This window comes from Aspergillus viridinutans (genome assembly GCF_018404265.1).
Source record: "Aspergillus viridinutans IFM 47045 DNA, scaffold_7, whole genome shotgun sequence".
Taxonomy (NCBI): Eukaryota; Fungi; Ascomycota; class Eurotiomycetes; order Eurotiales; family Aspergillaceae; genus Aspergillus; species Aspergillus viridinutans.
The window spans coordinates 1171265-1186055 of NW_025091223.1; the positions used below are offsets into that span (position 1 = coordinate 1171265).

Genomic DNA, 14791 nt, shown 5'->3' on the forward strand with positions numbered 1-14791 from the left:
GGGAAACATCCAGAAAGCGGTGCTTCATATACGGTGATTGTCACCACAAACATCACCCTTCTTATATCTATTCCTATAAATTAGCCAGATACACACCATACTCATCCAAATCGCAGGAGATATCTTTGGTCTGATATATTCAAGTCGCAAGAATACGCCTCGGACTCCCAACATGACAACAGCACGGCCGGTCGCACCACAGCCTGAGCTTGTCTCTCCGGTCTACAAACCACAAGAGATCTCCTTCCCACTACCAAAAGCACTCCATACAACCGCACATATCCATTTGACCATCCTAGAGACATGCGCCACAGTATTCCTGGCTACAACGACACCAGGAGAGCCCGGAGGCTCGCTGAAGCCGATGGGGAGTTTCATCTACGCCATGCCTGATGTAAGTTTTTCCCCCGATTCAGATATTAATCCATATTCTGTCGGCATTTGTTTCAAACGACGATATGCATCTTATCATGTTCGAGTAAGTCGATGACGTATGACAGCGCTATTCCCCCCGTTCGGTCATATCAACTGTGCTATACTCCTCCCCCTCGACGGAGGAATATACGTCCCGAGTCGCCAAGATCCTGGCCCGACGGATGAACGTCCCTGTCTACGTGGGCTGTAGCATCGACCCTCGGGCCCTCGAGTTGGCCGTTGAGGAGGAGATGGAGGGATTGAGTAAGTTGGTGGAGGTGATTATGGATAGGTGGGAGAAGAGGAAGAATCAATCCAAAATAGCTGGATGATATCTCCGGTCGCTGTCCGTCTGCAATCTGCATTTTTGGATTTCCATGATAAGATTGCATGCTACTAATGCTGCCTTATGTGGCACGCATATGGGGCTCGTCTCACAGTTCTAACCGAGGGTGAGCGGTGAGTGGTGACTGTCAGTGGTCAGTTGGTCACTATCTACTGTCTCCTGTTGAGACTCGAAACCGAGGAATGGTCTAATCTCCGTATTGCCGTATCAATAATCCGCAGTGAAACACGATCTCCATCAGGCTGAATCATAATATATTCAAATATTAATTTGTTTCGGAGTCCACTTTCTCCAGATGATGATAATCAAGGTTAGCGGGCATCGGTTGTGATCAGCCTATCTAAATCTGGGTTAGTAGTGAGTAGATTCAATATCACTGTTTCGGATAATCGTCCTTTGAATGAGATGGCCCGCTCCGGAGCTACTGCTGCCTGCTTTCCGAGTTCCGATAGGGCTTTGCACTCTCAGCTCCGTAAACATGAGACACATTTGCTGGGATCCAGTCTAGCCGTCAAGTTGTTTTGCGATTCGGAGCGAACGACAGGTCGGATTAGTGCTGGGATTGGCCTGATGTAAGGGATGGTTGTATGATGTTGACGCGGCATGACATGGATGGGCCACGGAATGGCACGCCATCGGCCAACCATGGAGTGTCATTCATGGAATCGAAGGATGACATTGTCACCCTGTACAGTGCATATGTCCAAAAGAAGTGAATCGGACATGGGCTGATGGAACACAAGAAGCCGATTCGGCAACGATTCCGAAGAGCCAAGCCTTCAGGGATCAGGTAGTGGATCTCTGTCTCATATGCTAGGGAATTAAGTAATCATCAACTCGACGACTTACGCGAGGACGGCCGACCTGGCCCCCTGGCGAACAATTAGCTACCAAGTCGGCTAGTATCATCTCTGAGACCCCGAGTATGCTGCACTTTTGTTGTCTAAGCGAGGTGCGTAGCGTAGTGTCTCTTGGTCAAATGTCAAGCTCAAATGAGAGATGGAGAAGGCGCCACGAATAGGTATTGAGATACCAACCGTCGCGTGACCAATGGACGTCAAGTAACTGACAACAGTCAATGTAATTTGACTGTCAGTCGATAGATAGAGTAAACACAGCAATGTCCTGAAAATATATCCTTTACGAGGAATAGTAATTAGCACAATCTATGAATCTCGGACCTCGAGGGCCAAAGCCCAAAAGCCACAGCTCGAAAGGCCAATGCATAACCACGTGGACCGTTGAGTTCAGGGGATTCCAGGCGATGGCCGCATCTGTGGACAAAGGATCATAAGACCGAGGTTTACGGCAAGGATGAAAAGCGCAAACAAGGGAAGTTGAATCTGTTGAATTCAAAGAGTCAGGGACAAGCCCCTTTCTTGACCACTCGGAAATCTCCGAGTGCTGCACTTGGCTCTACCGTCTACCATGAAGGATGAAGGATCTAGACTATCTGTCGGAATTACTGTTTGATCTCCAATAACTCATATCCGAGATTTTAAGAAATAAATTATTATTATTATTATTGAAATTGGGATGACGAAAACTGCTCACCCTTTCGGCTTCCCCAACACGCCGTCATTCAAGTGGATTCGTAGCACTCCGTACCTGCGAATTGGTGCTCAGCGGTGTCCAAAATCCTCATCTCTTTCATGGGAAACACCACATGTGAGTGGAGCCCGAAAGCCTGTTTTATCCAATCAAGCATGCTGCAACACGCCAGAGTCCGATTCCATGTCTCCCGTGCGGCAACAGTTCCGTAGGTCCTTCAATGCTCTCTGATTGGCTCGGCTCCTTAAACGCTGTGACGGGCACACGAGGTAAATGGCTGCTAAGTTTAGGCTAACTCCACCCTGGAAAGCGATCCGGTGTCCAGTTAATACCTAAGCTACATTAAGCGACCCGGAAGCCGAAGGTGGTAGCTCACAGGTGGGTGATGAGATGAGGGTGTGCCTATCAGCCATTTGTGTAAGGAGTGTACAATTTCCCACCGAGCGTTCAGTGCGTTCAGTGCCTCTCCATGGAAAGTCGACAACGATATATTCCTCGCCCTCGATGTCCCTGTATTATTTGGCCATGGAACGGCGCCACTGGAGTCACGACTCGCCCATGGCGTTGACATTCATCGTAAAGAATACTCAATATGTTGAATTGAAACTTGGAAATGACCTCTCTTCTTCTTAGTGCTGTAAAGATGATGCGACAAAGATTGCGTCTTTTGCCGAGCTGTCAAGATTGGCTGTTCCCCATCTTCTATTACCAATTTGGCTGCTTCAGTTCCATAGCCATAACCACTCCATCGACAGGGAAAGAAGAGGTCTGCTGGCCCCCAAAGAACCAGCATTCTATTAATAACGATGACAATCTCTGCGGCTGGTGTAGTCCAACGCAGGAGAAGAGGGCCAAGAGGCACCCTGCAAGGCAAATACGGCGTGTGATTGAGGGACCGAGGGTATGTGACAGTTTCAGATGGTAAGTGCCACACGAGGACGAACCGGAACGGGCATCAAGGCAGCTGTAGGAGGCGTCTGGGAAGCAATGCACGAGCCGCCTAGCTGCACCTTCCATGCGCCTACAGATTGCATAGAATATTGGTGATCAGGTCTCTTGTTCTTATACAGGTATTCCTTCTGCCTCTCTCTCCCCATTTCGGTACACCTGATGCACAAGAAAGGTATTTCAAGATGATCTGCCCCTTTTGAAGGTGCAATCGGAGATCACTGCGTACTTATTCATAAAAGTACTAAGGAATTAGCCTTTATTGTCATGGTCATTCAGCCAACCACTTTCCGATGAAGAAATCTGGCGATGGTTGAACGACACGAAGGCTCAATACCGCTTTCAGATAGTGCATCTAAAGCAAGGCCGGCTAAGCGGCTGGATCGGCGCAGGAGCAAATGCAATGATGGAAGAACCTTAGTATCAACGCACAGCTTACTGCTATTGTCATTGATCGGCGAAGCCACCAACACGAGGCACTGTGGCAGAGGCCACGGATAGCCAGAAAGCTACGCTAGAGAGGTACTGCCTGGGGGTAACTCGGTCGAAACACGGACTTTGACCACTCACAACGCAGGTTTCGACAATGCATGGACCCCCTCGAGAAACGGTCGGGTTATTGGATCATTTGGATGAGCATTAGATATCGCTAGACTCTGATCTCTGAAGTCAAAGTCACGAAATTTGTGGACTATGAGCCACGTATCGACCTTACTATCTAGTACTAGTTAGATCCTTTCGGTTTGCTGCCGCCACGCGCGCTCAAAAGCCCTTTCCATGAAATCCTTTGGACTAGTCCGTATCCAAACAGAGCCATCGGCTCATCATCCGGGCTAGGCCTTTCAGCCTTTTAAGGTTCCATGGAGCTCAGCAACGGGGGTAGTTCGAGGCGGCCGTTGATAGATTGCCAAAGCTTACCCGTCTGTAACAACGCAATGGGGAAAAAGCCTTCAGCCTTCTATTTTGACAGATTTGCTGAGCGCATGACCGTCGACTCAGGAATACATATCCGCATTGGTATCTGAAGCAGGAGAACACCCTCTGTCCAGTGTCCGGAGAATAAGCGCAGCACGGACTGCAGACTCGCCGGTGATGAAAAAGAAAAGAAATCAAGCGGACGAATCAAATGTTCTGGATGACATTCCGTCCAGCCGTCTCTAATTCAACGGACCACTCGGATCCTTTCAAACATTATTTTGATGAGGTTTGAACGGTTGAGCCTTGGACAGAACCATACTTTGGCTAACGTACCTTGCCTTATTCAACTACTCATCCAATATCTACTCCAGGCTTGGTGATGATCATCTAGGGAACCATTGCCCTAGGAGATGATTGCCACGGATGTGAGATACCTTACAGGCCCGCTTGCCTTGTCAACTTGGATACGACATACTTTGGATTCTTGAAGTCAGAGATCTTTTCCAAAAGGAGTAGGTGCCTTATACTGCGGTAAACATTGTATTTAGAGTGAATAACATTGCAAGAGAACTACACTCAACACTGCCACTGCCGATCTCGGGATACCACTTTCGAAAATAGTCTATTTGCTAGCCCTAGTCAATAATCAAAATAGAAGCCTAATCTCTCTTTTATTTGCCTCCACTCATGGTCAACTAGATTCCGAAATTTCATCATGCTAGTTACCAGTTAGCAACTCGCCAACATCTACTAAGGAGTAAGGAATACACTTTGAAACGTTGAACCAATATCAATCCATACGATCGTCCTGTCTAATAGTATCATAGCATGGCCAAGCCGACAAAAGATGCCAAAGTCTCAGGGCTGACCGTAGGTTATCCGGAACCTTTCGCAGAACAACCAGACGTAGACCTGTATGAGTCTGCAGCAGTCAAGAAGCCATCGTGAGCTCATTCATGAAACATTCCTCGCCTAAGCGGTCCTATCTCCACCTCCTGAGATCTCAACCTTCTCTGTGCTATTTTGGCGTGAACTGGCGTTTCAGCCATGCTCTGGCTCTGCTTTCTCGACAGGGGTCTGCCGAGAGAGTTTTCGGAGTTGCTTCCTGAAAGTTTCTTTTTTCAAAAGACCCTGCGCACTGATATTTTTCTTTACATCATTTTTATATTAATATGATTCTCATTAACATTTATTATATTCTTTTTCCTCTCTTCGTGAAATCGATCTTGTCATTTAAAGACATCTACTCTGTAGAATACTACCCTAATTATTGAAGCGCACAGTCATTACTCCTGTATTTCATATGTCAGCAAAGATCAAGCATTCTAGGTAACTATGGATAGAAAGAAATCGATTTCAATGTAATCTGGTCTTATCCTGGCCAGGAAACACCCTATACTCCGTAATTAGCATCATCATTAATGTTTCCATTACCCAAGGATCCTTGTCTGCTACTTGGTTAGTAGTCTGCTAATTACTTCTCCAATCCTTCTTCGCTCCTTCCTTCCCGCCTCTCTCCTTGTCATATGGTATCGATCTCTAATTTGTCTTGGGTTAATTTAATAACATGTTCGATCGCCCAGTACTTAAATCCTCCACGTTCCCTTGAGCAGCAAATCACAGACCTCGGCACCTAGGCACACATTTCGGCTGCCTATCCGTGGATCAATTGGATGCCCTCAACTTTGACAACCACCACTAACTATTCGGCTTCTCCCCCGCAGCCTGTCCTCCTATCAACTTGAACACAGAAGATTGGAGGACGACGTGAACACTGATGGGCCAAACACCAACTCTAATCTTGCATCTTTTCCAAGGAACTGGTTGTCTTTATTCGACAGTGAGAGATACATTATTTAATAGGCCATTGCACACGTCTGCACTCTTTCGCCACCACAGCCAGCTTGACCTTGTCAACTTCCTTTTTTGACTGACGGTCTTTTTTTTTTTCTTTCTACCTTTTCTTATTTTCCTTTTACATTATTATTTTTTATTGTTATTTGCATTGATTTGCTCTTGATTCTCTTACTCTCAGCTTCCTCTCAAACCTTTCCGCCTTCAGGAATAAACTTCATATACACTACCAAGTCTTCACCCTATAAGCTTTCCATCATCAATCTGTCTTTCGGGTTGTCTTTCCCTCTGTGCAGCCAAGTCAACCCAACTGACGCCACTTTGAGCGTCGACAACACACACTTTTCGAGGAAGACGCCGCACGACCTCCCCTGATGAACTGGCTTTTCATGTTGCGATTCAGGAACCATGCAGACGCATTATTACCGCTCTCCAGCTAGCCCTAACCATCAGAGTGGTCGTTATGAGTTACCCCCAGTACAGTCAGTGACCTCTCCTTCTGGTCCTTTCCCACAGGGAACCTCCGCGGGGTTAGGTTCCGCTCCGCCGAGCAGGCCCGGCAGCGGACTGAGAATGGCTCAGCTGTTACAGCCTCTGGGGCAACCACCCTCGACGACTTCGACATACACTCGTTCCTACGAGTCTAGCGGTTCTCCCGCCGAAATTCCTCCAATTCGTTCGGATGTCTCTTCACTCAATGGATCTGTATCGGGGGGCTCAACTCTTCCTCCGCCTGCATCTGTAGTGGGGCGGCAGCAGCCACCACCACCACCACCGCAGCAACACCATCATCATAGTCACCATCAACAGGGTCATCTACATCAGAAAAGAGCGTATCGCCAAAGGCGGAAGGATCCGAGCTGCGATGCTTGTCGCGAGCGGAAAGTCAAGGTAATCACTTTCTGTACAAGTTCAATGACTACGGATTCATTGACCTTGTCTTGTCTAGTGTGATGCGTCAGAATCGGCCAGCTGTACGGAATGCACCAATCGAAAAGTGCGATGCCAGTTCACCAAGGAAACAAATAGACGCATGTCTTCTATCAAGTTCGTGGCTATGGCGATTCTTCCGTCCGGAAAGGTCCTGCGATTCTAACGTGCAAGTAGACAAGTGCAGGATCTGGAAAAACAACTTTCGTCGACCAAACAGCAACTTCAGCAACTGCGAGCGGGTATGTTGAGGTCGGATAATCTTATGGATCTGGAAATCGATGGCACTGGACAACCCCAATTGAAGCTGCCCGAAGTCGGGTATCGTCCCTCCCGAAGACCAAAAGCGCCGGTGTTGCAGGATCTCAGCGAGGCTCGAGCCAACTTGCGAAACTACGGACGAGGGATTCTCAAGGTACCCAGGCCGTATCGTCAGCCCGGCCCCAAGTCGCTTTTGACTGCCGATCCACCTCGACTCCCTCCGAAAGAAGTCGCGAATCACCTCCTCACACAATATTATTCGTGCATCCATTGTGTTCTACCAATCATCCACTGGCCCAGCTTCATGGTAGAATTCGAGAATGTATACAGCAAGGGATCCCTTCTGGGTGTCCCTCGGGAATGGGCCGCGGTTCTCTTCGGTGTTTTTGCCTGCGGGTCTCTGCACACATTGGACCGGAATAGAGAAGAGGAGGGGAAGGAGTTTATCAAAATCTCTTGCGGGGTCATTGATGTCTGGCAAGATCACTTCACACTTGATCAAGCCAGATGTGCCCTCTTGGTCAGTATATTCCTTTACGAAGTCAATTCGAAATCAGCGAGCTGGGTATGGATTGGATCTGCAGTGAGGATTGCGCAGGAGTTAGGCCTCCATATTGAATCCGGTCCGTGGCCAGTTGTCGAAAGGGAAATGAGAAGACGTGTGTGGTGGGGGATGTACGCGTGGGACAGGTTTGTCTTCAGGATTGATCTCTTTACTTGCAACGATGCTCATTATTCTCTAGGCTTCTTGCGCTGGAGATGGGGAAGCCGGTTTTGATCAACGACCAAGATTGTGACGTTGATCTCCCTTGTCCGTTTGACGAGCAATACATCGCAGAGGGTGCTTGCGTGCCTGAAGGCCAGCAGACCACTCCACTTCTTGCCACCATCCATGTCGTCCGCTCTATTGGCCAGTTGACTCGGACCTTACGAAGCTACACCATTTCCACCGGAACTCTTGAAACTTTTGAACGACACTTTAGCGCTTGCCTTGCAACCTTTCCTCCCCAATACCATCCGAAGTCCGATTTACCTCTCGATCCGCGCTCCCTTGCCCCGATTGGCTATCTTCAAAACGCCCGCCTCATTCTTCACCGCCATAACATATCTCCATTTTGCTCCCCCGAGGTTCGATCGGCGGCTTTGGATTACAGCATTTCAATCGCAAAAGATACTGCCCATCTTCTTTCCCGTTGCCTGCGCTATGCTTCGAGTACAGGGAACGATGACTGGCGACCATTGTTCGCATCGTCTGCCGGGACGATGCTATGTACACATATCTGGCGTTGTGTGCTTTTGCTTTTGTTTCGTCAGGAATTTGCTGCGGCATTGGTGTGCGTTCAGGTCAGCGCCGTGGTTGGGGATTCGCGTGCCGTCAACGCAGCCTGTGGACGGTACATCGCCTTTTTCCTTAAATGCCTGCTGGAGCTGTTGCGCCGGGGTGATGCAGCCAATCTGGAGCGGGATGAAGCAATGATGGCGTATGTGTCCGGTGACATGCAGGGAACCAGTGACGGCAGCTGGATATGGGAAGGCAGTGAGGCCGGTTCTCAGCTAGAGGTCATGTCCCCAAAATATGAGAGCCCAGTATCGTTCACCCACACTGGCACCCGGAATGATTGGCCTAGCGGTGAAGGTTCAGACATCGTTTGGGAGGGCTGGGACTGGGTCGAGCGGACGGTTGAATATCTATTGAAGGAGAAGCAGCAGCAGCAACAGCAAGAGTACGAGCGGCGGGGTGTTCCGCTAGCCGCGAAACCAACCGAACCGGCAATTCTCAAAACGGAGCCTACAGTGGGAGTTGCAGAGCCAGCACCAGCGCCAAAAGAAATGAACTCGGTTCAGTCACGGATGACGATTGCGAGCATCATCTGATTTGTGACAGGATTGCTTGGCAGTGCTTGTCAGGAAGGCCAAGAGAGTACCCTTGCATCCTACGGCAAGGTCTGGTGAAGGGTCGCCAACCAATTTGAGCTCGTGCTCAAACGTACACACTCTCTTCCCGATCAGTCGCTCCGCGACAGCAGGAGCGAGGCACGGACCCCGGTCGCAGCAATCTACTTCAGAGTAGATTTTGTCGGTGCATTTCTATTATCTTCACCAGCACTAAGACTGGATTGAGGGTTTGGGCCACATACGAGACGAGATAATGGTTTACGACAGATTTCTGCTTTTTATGTTTGCCTATGTATACATACAGTACAATATCCTAATATCCATGCAGATAGTGACATCCATAGAATTACATCATCAACCGGGTCATAACGGTTGGCGGCTCTGTTCATCATTGCTGGTGACCAAAAGCGGATATCTTATTGAAGAAGGAAGCTGCAAGTAGGATAAGAGAGAAAATCTACGTCTCCAGATTGATACTGCGTCCAAACCGCGCGTACAGCGCAACCTTGAGCTGCTGCAACTCCTCGCGTACATCTCCCAAGGTCTCCTCCAGCCTGGACACCTCCGAATCAATCTGCTCAGTGGACGACGCCAGAAGAGACTGCGCATCTGCCAGCGGAAGCTGGAAGAAGGCATCGCCGATCTTGTACCTGCTATGCGTCAACAAACGTCCAGCCTGGTGGCGTACCTAGAATAAAAGCAGAGCACAAAAGGGAATACATACGGAACTAACTCATCCTCATCCGCCAATTCGAGCTCGGTCGAAATCTCCTCTAGATCTTCCTTGTCTTTCTGTTTACGTAGCGTCAGCATTCATTCATTTTGATGCAATGGTCGCAGCCAGTCAGCCAGAATCGGGGGATGAGGGTGAGCGTACCTGCTTCGCCTTGAGCTGCTCCTCGAGCACAGACTGGCGCTGATGAAGACGGCTGAACCGGTTGATCTTTTCCTGGTCCTCGCGCCGGACTTCGTTTTCTTCGCTGCCGGCTGTGGCTTCGTCTTCTTTGCTGAGCTAGGGGAGCGTCAGGTTTGGCTTCTACGGCTGGAGATGTGGTGGGGGTAGGATTATCTAAGGCGTACCATGCGGTGATTCATCATTTTTGCTGATGGCTTTAGCCTTTAGGTGAGAGGCTCGAGCTATGTGGTGGTGGTCTGGTCTTTATGGGCTTGGAGTATCTAATTAATTCTTGGTCGGATTTGGAGATGTGATTTGATTGTGGTGGGTGTGGTCCGTGCGGGGCATGATAAGGTCGTCTTAGGACTTTCACTTACCTACCTCTATTGTAGATATGGAGTATTTTAGGTAAGTCAATGTACTTGGTTGGTATTGCCATATGTCTATATTTGTTTTGCCAATCTGGAGACATAGATTTTCTCTCTTAGGGTAAGGTGAAAGAAAAGTGAGAAAATTATGGTTAAGCATAATATGAAGATATCATTATTCTCTTACTATTATCTCAGTCCATTCTTACTATTCACTAACCTTGACTCTATTCACTCTGCTCATTGAAAGTCGTGAATATCAAATATCAAGCATGATTATATATACAGCCTCATCTTCCACTCCTCATCTCACCATCTCTGTCTTCCCTTCTCATCTCCATCTCCCCAGCTCCATCTCCCCATCTGCCAGAAAGCCTTTTCCAACATCCACCATGAGCAATGCAGCGGATGACGACCCACAATTTGATTTTAACTTCATGGACATACCTGATACTGAACAGAAGGACACAGGCCCCAAAGCAAAGAAGGTGGAAAGCACTAAGAAGGAATTACAGGAGGTACTCAACCTGGAAGACAATGTCTCAAATGGCTTCGTTCGGAAATGGTGAGGCCCTGGTGGGTAGAGCTCTTGAATGATCATTTGAGTCAGGAGCAGACAAAGGAGCATGGCAAAGGAATCAGTGAAATTCAGAACCAGATACTAAGTGGCAAGTCTCACAGTGTCCTAAAGTACAGCATGCCACAGCCCAAGAAAGATAACTGGGGCGCTGCGGATCACCTGGCACGCTTTCACCTTAACATCAGGAACATCAACCTGCGATCACGGGAGGGGGTCTTCTTTGGTAAGAACTTCAGTGATGAGATGATGGACAGGATCATATGGGCGTTAAAAGGCTGGCTCTGCAAAATACACGCACCATCATATATCAATAAGGCATATGGTGGCACAGCAATCATGGGAACAAAACACCAAGGTAATGTGCTCTAGGCCCAACCTGAAAAGGTCTTTTCCGGAAGCAACCTAACAGATGATCTAGGTGAGGGGGTTGCTCTAAGAGAAAGGCCCAGTCAGCGGACGGACAATCAAAGACATAAAAGGTCAAGGGTGATCAAACAGCACAGCAACAACGACACAAGGAACTACCCACGAGGAGGACACTGGCGACGAGGAACGCGATGAACTCAGTAAAGATGAAAAAGACGATGATATTCCAAGTCTGAAAGCACCCGAATGGAAGACTGAAATGCTGAACCCAAGACAGCAGGTGCTCCTTGAAAAGAAATCAGATGTCTTTGATCCAACCGAGACATACTGGAAGTTTCGGCATATCATCGAGGCACTAAAATACGTCGAACTAGCCCCAGACGCAGCCGCAGCAGATGCCATCAGGCTCGCTGATGAAGACGCAGATCCGACCACCGAGTCGAACACACAATATGACGCCCCGTCAACGGGCCCGGAGGCATTCTCAGCCTCCGGGCCCACGTCGACGTTTGACGAGGCAAGGTATGTCGAAGCATCTGAGCTGGAAAGTGAACTTGGTGCAATCCCACTAGGAATCAGACACCATCTTCTGCCTTCCTCAGGTATGCCACGCCACCTAGAGTCCTAAAAGAAACAAGTGCTTTTTTAAAGTTTCTGGGTAATCAAAGTATGAAGGAATGTAAGGTCTAAATAACTACATAAAGAGCGATGACGACTACTAGATATCGTTGCACACCAGATAGACTTCCCCGAAGTCATATACGTACCGGTCGATATCACACTATCCTGGAATAACTTGGCATATGCATGGTACTAATGAATATATTATTCCGCAGGCTACTGATATCGCTTTGCTCTCAAGAACTCCGATGGCATATGTTTGTTGGCTTGTCGCTAAAGTACAATCATATGCAGGATATCTTTGCCGATAGCTGCTCAAAGCTGGCTCTAGAGCGTACGATTGTTTGTCTTTGGATTTAACTATACACGGTGGAGATTATCCAGCCAAGGAGGAAAGTGCTATTGGACTGAATGGTGCCAACAGAAATAGAAATATTTTGAGTGGAGGTGCTAGTGCTTCGGGCATTGCAAACTCCAGACAGGGACAAGGCTGAACGCAAATAGACCAGAAATTTGAGGATTAGGTCTCAAGAGGATAATTAGGAAGCTATTTAATCTGGAATACCATGCCATGTCACTCACATTTGGAGAATTAGCAATACCAATGCCAGCTTAGCGAGGAGTGTTTCGTAGCGTCATTGGCCATTTGTGGTTCGGTTTCTCTGTCACGCAGCAGACTACCTATGCGACAATGTAGTAGGCGGAGAAGCTCAGTTCTCAGATGAAAAGTTATGTATCAGCTGCGCAGCGCTAAGGTGGTGGTGCCTGCAAAAGTTCGTGCCTTGTACAAAGAGGTCAAGGTTTCAACCCACAGATGCAGGACGTGTTTACAGAGTGCTTGATACGCCAGGAAGCAAGCAAGTAGGTTGTCCCATACCCTACCCACCAGGGCGCCCTGAATAAGTACTCAACAGTGAACTAACATTTGCCGATGCCTGATTCATCTTCCAGCCTGATTGCAAGTAAATTTAATTCCTCCTCAGCTGCTGCTGGGTCCACGTTTCCCTGAGCAAAGGAAACCTCGAAATTAAAAATTTTAGCGCCGTGTTCTGTCATCAGAAAATTGTATCTATTGAGGTCCGCGTGCACGATTCCAAATGTATGCAGCTGATGTACGGTTTCCATGCAATCTCTGAGATTATATATATCCGGGTGGTGCCCTGAAATATCCTCCATTAGAAAGTCAATTATCTGAGCTTTTGTTTCCTCATAGGCGAACCCAATAAATTTTGGAGCGAGAGGAAACACATTTAATGTAAGTATAGAATATACTGAAACCTCTCAACGCAAGGCCAGGATCTCATGTCTGAATCGCGCAATTTTCAATATCCATGTTTCACTATTATACTTGACACGAGAAATGTGATCACTGATCCAAGAGATTATTCTCAGGTCTAGAAGGTTGAGGAAGATGGCACCAGGAATATTAAGCTGGCCAACATCCAGCCCATGCGGCAAAAATTCGTCCAGAGTGCTCTCAATACCCTAAACACCCCTCTGGACAGTGAGTATTCTCCACTCCTCCTCCCACTTCAGAAGATTTCACAACTTCGAAAGAACCCGGTCACCGTCTGTTCTGTAATCAGGGGGAAGGACACCTCCGTCAAGGATAGAGACATATACAATCCGTGAATTCTTCCTTATCTGATACAGAAAATCATTTTCCTCGAGATCTAGAGAGAGTAATTCCTTTGAACCCTTAGTAGAAACTCGGCTGAGAAGGTACATTTAGGATATGCCTCACATCATTAGGTGCTGCTGCGACGGGCTGGTTCGGCAAGCGTAGAAGTGAGCTAACACGGCTAGAAAAGGACGACATTAAGAGCCAGATGGCAGACTAGATCTGCCATCGAAATAGGTGAGAGATGCTGGACATCTTCATATGGAGGCACAGGTGGCATTCGACGATGATGTTAGCAGAGTCTTGGGACCGAGACCGTTAGAGCCAACTCACCCCTCTGCACGTGACTATCATGGTTAAAGTACCCCCAACACAAATACCATCCCAAAAACGGTTCGATGCCGGTCAGCATCTAATGTTATCCAGAATATCCCTCCAGGAGATACAGGAGTTACGCCGGCGCCTTTGAGGAGGAGCAGCAACTGCGAGAAAAACAGCGACTCAGGGGTTCGCCATACTTCAGTTGATTATGTATCCTCTTTTTTTAGTGGGTTGGCAGGGAGACAAGGTCATTAACCTCTCACATATGGAGCTCTATGGAATGTTCATCTTCTGGTCACGCTCTGCAAATCAAATTTCATTATGCCGCGAACTACTTGTCTTGTAAAAGCTCTGTAGCTACATCTAGGAGGCAGCAGATTTACTAAGACCGGCGTACGGACTTCTCTAGTATTCTCGCCAGGATAGAGAGGTAAGGTAGTCTAGAGAATATCAACACAACTGGATCACAGCGGTCGGGTGACATCATCAGCAGCCCCTTGTCATCTCTCCTCCGCAAGAAGGATCATTTAGAACTAGATAGAATAGCTGCTGGACGCCTGCTACTAGGGCATAAATGGTCCAACTTGTTGAGAACCAGTTGTACCTCATTCGTACCTGAGTGTTGTTGAAACGAGGTGATACGAGCTGTCCTGCAACGATCGCAATCCGGAGAAACGAATCCCCAACTGCAGCACCAGTAAACCGCATCCATCTCGTTCTATCCAGCCAGCACAGCAATTTATCCTCTGTTTCACCCTTTACCCAGATTTGTCTCGATTTTTGTCCACATATATCATTCTCCAGTATACTGCATCATAAGCACACATTTTTTTCCATCCTATAATCCAGACAACCGGTCCAAATCGCGTTTCCGACTCTGACACTGGTGGTCCGTGACCTC

At 47.9% G+C, this 14791-nt stretch overlaps 4 protein-coding genes across 4 annotated transcripts; 3 read left to right on the forward strand and 1 right to left on the reverse strand.

Moving 5' to 3' along the window:
- Window positions 1-172: 172 nt before the first annotated feature.
- Aspvir_008895 (proteasome assembly chaperone 4 family protein) lies at window positions 173-746 on the forward strand (the record flags this gene model as incomplete). The annotated part of the gene is made up of 2 exons (XM_043272051.1): window positions 173-394; window positions 501-746. The coding sequence occupies 2 exons, from the start codon at window positions 173-175 to the stop codon at window positions 744-746; spliced, it is 468 nt and encodes a 155-aa protein (XP_043127986.1).
- Window positions 747-6439: 5693 nt separating this feature from the next.
- Aspvir_008896 (transcription factor domain-containing protein) lies at window positions 6440-9097 on the forward strand (the record flags this gene model as incomplete). Its single annotated transcript, XM_043272052.1, has 4 exons — window positions 6440-6922; window positions 6981-7078; window positions 7139-7912; window positions 7966-9097. 4 exons carry the CDS (start codon window positions 6440-6442, stop codon window positions 9095-9097), a joined length of 2487 nt encoding a protein of 828 aa, XP_043127987.1.
- A 478-nt stretch (window positions 9098-9575) lies between these two features.
- Aspvir_008897 (tubulin-binding prefolding complex subunit GIM3) lies at window positions 9576-10216 on the reverse strand (the record flags this gene model as incomplete). Its single annotated transcript, XM_043272053.1, has 4 exons — window positions 9576-9768; window positions 9843-9910; window positions 9996-10130; window positions 10199-10216. The coding sequence occupies 4 exons, from the start codon at window positions 10214-10216 to the stop codon at window positions 9576-9578; spliced, it is 414 nt and encodes a 137-aa protein (XP_043127988.1).
- A 557-nt stretch (window positions 10217-10773) lies between these two features.
- Aspvir_008898 (uncharacterized protein) lies at window positions 10774-11955 on the forward strand (the record flags this gene model as incomplete). Its single annotated transcript, XM_043272054.1, has 3 exons — window positions 10774-10946; window positions 11063-11184; window positions 11465-11955. The coding sequence occupies 3 exons, from the start codon at window positions 10774-10776 to the stop codon at window positions 11953-11955; spliced, it is 786 nt and encodes a 261-aa protein (XP_043127989.1).
- Between the last annotated feature and the right edge of the window lie 2836 nt (window positions 11956-14791).